Below are 6,955 nucleotides of genomic sequence, written 5' to 3'. Positions count from 1 at the left end.
ACCCGCGTGGACTCAAAAGAGGTCCTACCACCAGTAGACTTGTCCTAATTTCTCTAATTTCTAATATTTATTTAGATTTGGAATTTAGTCTCAGATATTTTTGGAACCAAATAACTTTATCCATGTAGACTAGCTAGACGAGCTCACGATCTCCTTGTTGTTAGCTTTTATTGGAGCCCATAAAACAACTTGAATGATCATTCCCCTCGAAACATGAGTTGAAGAATTAAAATGGCTATCAGGCCGTTGGAATCGGAGTGCCCGGTGGCTTAGCGGCAGAAATAGGTGGCACCTTCCGCGCGGGCTCGCTGCACAGATATGAGAATAGTTTTATGTAGTTTCATTTTATTATTACACACAACGGTCCGTCGATGACGGTGGGAGTGGTTCCTTAATTAAAGAACGATTTCTCTCATTTCAGATCTTATTTAAAGAAGAAAATGTGACGCGATGTGCCTCGAGTGTCTGTGATCCATGTGTCTAGTGTATAGTGCGTAGTGTCAGTGTCTGGACAAGTTACATTGAAATGTCATTGTATGAGGAACGATATATCTATGTATCACCGGTGATTGTATTTTGAAATTTTTAACGGTAAGCGAGAATTTTCTATGTTAGCAATTTTTTTTTTTATTGCCTTTGTAGGCCGACGAGCATACGGCCCACCTGATGGTAAGTGGTCACCGTCGCTCATGGACGTCAGCAATGCCAGGGGCAGAGCCAAGCCGCTGCCTACCATAAAGTACTCTCCGCAAGCCTGGTTTGAAGAAGGACATGTCATAACGCTCGGAAAACACCGTGGAGGGGAGTTCATTCCAAAGCTGGATGGTACGTGGCAAAGAAGATTTCTGTATTAAAAAACAGGGTGAACAACTCAGGTGACAAATGTGAAACTTCTTTCACAGCAAACCGAGGCGGAGACACTGTTGTTGGCGAAACTGAAACTTAAGGATCGGGTTATTAACTTGGGTTATTGGAACGCGTAGGCATCACAATGTGAGTGACGTTGTTTTCCCTAGACTGTCTCTCACTTAAGACAACAACTAGGGGCTCAGTTTGTCGGGTAGGAAATTCGAGGATAATGCTACTAGAGACACATGATACATAAGAAACAGCAGTGACTAAGAGACCAGGGATGAATACACATACATATCGTTGTCGAGTCGGGCAGACTGCCGTCATAATGATGATCATTTGGCAAATTCAATCAAAGATATTCGCAGTGACTTGGCGGGGCCGGCGTGCATCCGTTTCCACGTTAACTTGGAGCCATCTTGGAACCGTTTCCAACTGTATTGCTTGTTTGCGGGCGCCCCACACAATATACCAGCAAAAAAGTGTTTTTTTTTATGTTTAGGTTTGTGGATGAGCTCACAGCCCACCTGGTGTTAAGTGGTTACTGGAGCCCATAGATATCTACTACGTAAATGCGCCACCCACCTCGAGATATAAGTTCTAAGGTCTCAGTATAGTTACAACGGCTGCCCCGCCATTCAAACCGAAACGCATTACTGCTTCACGGCAGAAATAGGCAGGGCGGTGGTACCTTCCGCGCGCGGACTCACAAATCAAATCAAATCAAAAAAAATATATTCAACATATATGAATGTACATACTTGTTGAATGTCAAAAAGAACTACCGCCAATTCACAAGAACTAGCCTCCGTCCTGAGAAGAACTGGCAAGAAACTTAGCGCGCATGTCTTTTTTTCTTTTTTTTAATATTAGAGAGAGAGAGAGAGAGAGAATGCACTTTATAACTATACACTACTATATACTAACGTAACAATTATTGCAATATTGAAATGCCCGGAGCGAGCAACTCATTCCCACTTTGTGCCTGTGTTTGTTCCTAGTATTTCTATTATGTATGTCCGACTTTTTAGGAAACTCCTCAATATGTTTACGAACATACATGAAATTTTCTAAAATGTCGGGATGGCATAGTGAGAACTTTAATTTCTTAAAAAAATTTCCTCAGGGATTCCCTTGAGTGCATATTATAAATAGCACGTAAGTATAGCTCTTTTCTGCAGAATAAATATCATTTCTACATCGGCCGCACAAGAGGTCCTACCACCAGTAGCAAATGTAAATGTACAGTGACCAACGTAAATTATGATTTATATTTGCAGATGGCCCACTACCCCCAGCCTGCGTCGCTAGAAGCGGCCCTCCCTCTGCTCAGCCGGCCCGACCTCCGCCTCCGCCAGCAGCTGGGCGAGCAGCTCGTGGCCCTCGTCCGCCGCGAACCAGAAATAACCAATGATCTGGCCGCCCAACTCATCGATGCTCTTATCGCTTGGCTCAATGGAGGAAACTTTAAGGTACGTCAGCTATTTTTATTTTTTTATTGCTGAGAAAGTTGGACGAGCTCACAGCCCACCTAGTGTTAAGTGGTTACTGGAGCCCATAGACATCTACAATGTAAATGCGCCACCCACCGTGAGATATAAGTTCTAAGGTCTCAAGTATAGTTACAACGGCTGCCCCCACCCTTCAAACCGAAACGCGTTACTCCTTCACGGCGGAAATAGGCAGGGTGGTGGTACCTACCCGCGCAAACTAGAGGTCCTACCACCAGATCAGATTACTAAACCACCTTCCAACCAACCTGTAAATTGGTGGTGAGTCTCTACGAACTCCACTTGTAATCGAGATTGCGAGTCTATTGTCAAAAATGATGATACCATACCTAGGTGGCACTGAAAATTTCGGGAATTAACGAAGTGACACAACATTACTATTTAAAAATGTATTTATTGCTTTTCGAAGTATTCGCCGCGAAATTTGACACATTTTTCCATACGATGGATTGAAGCAACCATTCCATTCGGAAGTTGGGGTCTCCAAAATGGCCGTTTTGTAGGCGTCCACAGCTTCTTCAGGTGATGAAAATCTCTGTCCACGCAATTTATTCTTTATTTTAGGGAAAGTATAGAAATAATTAGGGCTTAGGTCGGATCTGTACGGCGGATGGTCTAATAATTCTATGTTTTCTTGCTCTAAAAACTCTTTTGTTCTGTGCGCGGTGTGAGAACTCGCATTGTCGTGATGGAGGATGATGCGGCGGTTGCAGTTCTCTTTACGGAGTTCAGACCTGTGGCAAACAAATGCTAGCATACTATTCTGCATTAACCGTTCTTTGTCCCTCAAGAGGAATAGTCGTAACATGGCCGCTTTTGGAGACAAACGTGGCCACCATTTTTTTTGCAACACTCCGTGAACGAACAATTTTTGTTGGCTTTAACTCATTTTCGAACACCCAAACTCGTGACTGTTTTTTTGTTTCGGGTTCGTACGCTTATATCCAGGATTCGTCACCTGATACAATGTTGTATACAACGTTTGAGGATCCTGCGTGGAATCTTTCGAGAGTTCTGACGCACCAAGTAACGCGAGCCGCTTTTTGCTCTTCACAGAGCGAATGCGGTATCCATCGGGAAAACAACTTTTTTACACCTAATTGTTCATGCAAGATTATTTGTATTTGACTCATGCCAATGTCTAAAGTTGCCTGAATTTCGCGGTATGTCACATGTCGATCTTCCTCAATCAGCTTACGCACAGCATCAACGTTTTCTTGGGTGACTGCAGTTTTTGGACGACCTTGACGGGGATCATCACTGAGCTTTACACGTCCACGTTGAAACTCAGCAAACCAGCGATAAATTGTGGTTTTGGATGGGGCTTCATCACCAAATGCAAAAATCATCCGGTCAACACACTGTTTTTGTGTTAAACCACTTCGAAAGTCATAATAAATCATCGCTCTTGAATTTTCTCGAGTCAATTCCATTTTCTCAACGACTAAACAAGTTTGACAAAACCTCGTGACAAGACCGAGAATCTTTTTTTAAATAAATAAATGGTATTCGATTTTTAAAACCAAGGAGTTTTCAATTAAAAAGATTTTAATATGACAGGAACAGTGGAAATATTCCATTCCCGATACTTTTAGTGCAGCCCTCGTACGCTCAGTTAGGTAAATATATGAGTTGTGCTTATCAATTAGCATACGTACCGATTGTGGAAAATGGTAAAAAATGGAAAACGAGAAAATAACTGAATTAGGAACTCGATCGCCACGGTCTCTTAATTTATGTTCATCGACGGGCGGGAAGCCGTAAGTAGCCTCACAACTGAAACCCGAGATGGTCAAACTAAATCCGATCCCTAAGCTAATTAACAATTTGGTTATAAACAAAGTCTAGAAATGTCTAGCTTGTACTTAGTTAAGTAAATTACTATCAACTGATTATATTCTAGTGTAATGTAAACAATGGTAGGCGGCGGCTTGTCTCTGCCCTCGGCATTGCTGACGTCCATGAGCAACGGTAACCACTTACCATCAGGTGGGCCGTGTGCTCGTCTGCCTACAAAGGCAATTAAAAAAAACAGAGAGCAACAAAGTTCACTACGCGCTAATGTCTGGTTCATCGTAATTGCCGGGTCTGTGCCAGGTTTTCATTACATTTAGTCTATAGTATAGTCACGCGCTGGGGTTCGGGATAAATAAAAAAAGATGTGTGGTGTCGTGGGACACCGGATAGGAACGAAGTTCCCAATTATAAAAATATTAATTTAAAGTTCTATTCGAGGTATGAAGAAAGAGAGAGAGACAGACAGACAGACAGAGAAACATGCGACGCCGCACAGCTTACAATAGCTTACTATAGCAAAAAGTGTCGTGACAACTTTTCGTAAGAATTTATAGCAAAAAGTGTCGTGACAACTTTTCGTAAGAATTTTTTCCGTCTAGCCCCCTTTCACAACGCGCGATAAGGAACTTCGTTCCAAAAAATCCACCGAAGTATAAATTGAAACTGTATTCAATACTTAGAACACTTAAAACACTTTAAAATTCTCAATTTGCTTCGCTTCAGGTGATCCGTTCGCTGTTTCGCTTCGAGTAGATCCGATTACGGACCGACTGCGTGCCATCTCTGCAACGCTTTTATAGCCGATACCACATCCCTAGAATTATCGAGAATATTCCACACATCTCTAGTATTGTGTTTCCGACTATCTGACAATAGATGGCGTTGTATTTCTCGAGCGTTCTAGGTGCTACTAGGTCCTTCGATGTTCGTCCGACTATTCGGCGATCGATGGCGTTACTCTTACCGGCGTAACAATATTTTCTTCGGTTTTCGCAGCTTGTAGACGCGATTAAAACTGTTATCTCGGTTTAATCTCGCATTTATTATTACCGTCGGTTCGAATACTCACAGTCTTTACTTTGCAAATTTTCACTATATCACTCTCCTTGCTATTCATTGAGTGGAATCTCTTACTTGGTTTTGATGCTCCACTTTCGTTCAGCATCTCATGACATTATTACCACAGTAATGCAAGAACATATATGTAGATAATTTTTATAACTTCGCTACAAAAAATTTTTAAATTAACATTTATTTCAATAGAATCTTTTTTTTTTTTATTGCTTAGATGGGTGGACAAGCTCACAGCCCGCCTGGTGTTAAGTGGTTACTGGAGCCCATAGACATCTACAACGTAAACGCGACACCTACCTCGAGATATAAGTTCTAAGGTCTCAGTATAGTTACAGCGGCTACCCCACCCTTCGAACCGAAACGCATTACTGCTTCACGGCGGAAATAGGCGAGGTGGTGGTACCTACCCGTGTGGACTCCCAAGAGGTCCTACCACCAGTGATTACGCAAATTATAATTTTGCGGGTTTGATTTTTATTACACGATGTTATTCCTTCACCGTGGAAGTCAATCGTGAACATTTGTTAAGTACGTATTTCATTAGAAAAATTGGTACCCGCCTGCCCGGGATTCGAACACCGGTGCATCGCTTCAACACGAATGCACCGGACGTCTTATACCTTAGGTCACGACGACTACAAATCTTACACTGTACCCGTCATAACTTCTTCATGAAAACGATATCTGTTCTGTGTACTTTTACAGATTAAAGCCAGTTAAACATTAAACAAGTCATAATAGTTTAAAAGTCGAAATCTCTAAAAGAATCACACAGCCGATATTAGTTTGACAGCGACGATATACCCTTCTCGTCAGAGTGCTTTGAGAAACTCCTCGTGTGAGTCAACGTTATGTGGAGACGTATCCGGTTGTAGAACGACGGTCGCAGTCAATGTATATCATGCACAGTCTGATTGCGGCGCGCTAGAATAGGGCTGCCTCACCAATTTCTTAAGGGCATATTAATTTTCATTTATACTTCCATACTAATACTATTACTGGTGGTAGGACCTCTTGTGAGTCCGCGCGGGTGGGTACCACCACCCTGCCTATTTCTGCCGTGAAGCAGTAATGCGTTTCGGATTGAAGGGTGGGGCAGCCGTTGTAACTATACTGAGATCTTAGAACTTATATCTCAAGGTGTGTGGCGCATTTCCGTTGTAGATGTCTATGGTCTCCAGTAACCACTTAACACCAGGTGGACTGTGAGCTCGTCCACCCATCAAAGCAATAAAAAAATATATAAATGTACAGTGGTTTTTCGGATGTTCCGTTATAACTACTGAACCGTGCATCCGATTGACTTGAAACTTGGTATCCATGTAGAAAATACATGCACTTAATGGATAGGCTAATATTTTTAAGAGTGTTGGACTCCCTAATAATAATGATAATAAATGATAATGTTAATTTTAAATGCGCAGCGAAGCGGGCGAGTACGGCTAGTAGTCTTATATATTTAAGTTGATTTTTTCTGTGTAACCTCATCGTGTACCAAAATAGACTTGAAGTTGAATACTCCCCTTGCGTTATTTCTTTCAAGAAGTTATTCAAAGGATATATTGTATAGAACAACGACAGCCGGTCCTAATGTCCGGCAGAACGGATAATAAATACGCCGCGTTTAGATTCGTACTACTTACTAATGAGTTGTTTGCGAAATGGGCGACGTTAGCATTTGTTTGCAAACTTTATAAAGGATAAGCTCCAAAATTGGGCAC

At 42.0% G+C, this 6,955-nt stretch overlaps 1 protein-coding gene across 1 annotated transcript in view; it reads left to right on the top strand.

Moving 5' to 3' along the window:
* The first annotated feature begins 971 nt into the window (after positions 1 to 971).
* Positions 972 to 6,955, top strand: part of chb (CLIP-associating protein) — a 32,461-nt gene continuing 26,477 nt past the window's right edge. The window contains 2 exon segments of the mRNA XM_089733106.1: positions 972 to 993; positions 2,133 to 2,324. Coding sequence (XP_089589232.1) covers positions 2,133 to 2,324 — 192 coding nt within the window. The 5' untranslated portion in view covers positions 972 to 993.

This window comes from Bombyx mandarina, chromosome 02 (assembly GCF_030267445.1).
Source record: "Bombyx mandarina strain Sakado chromosome 02, ASM3026744v2".
Lineage (NCBI taxonomy): Eukaryota > Metazoa > Arthropoda > Insecta > Lepidoptera > Bombycidae > Bombyx > Bombyx mandarina.
This window is presented reverse-complemented; position numbering and strand designations above follow the sequence as displayed.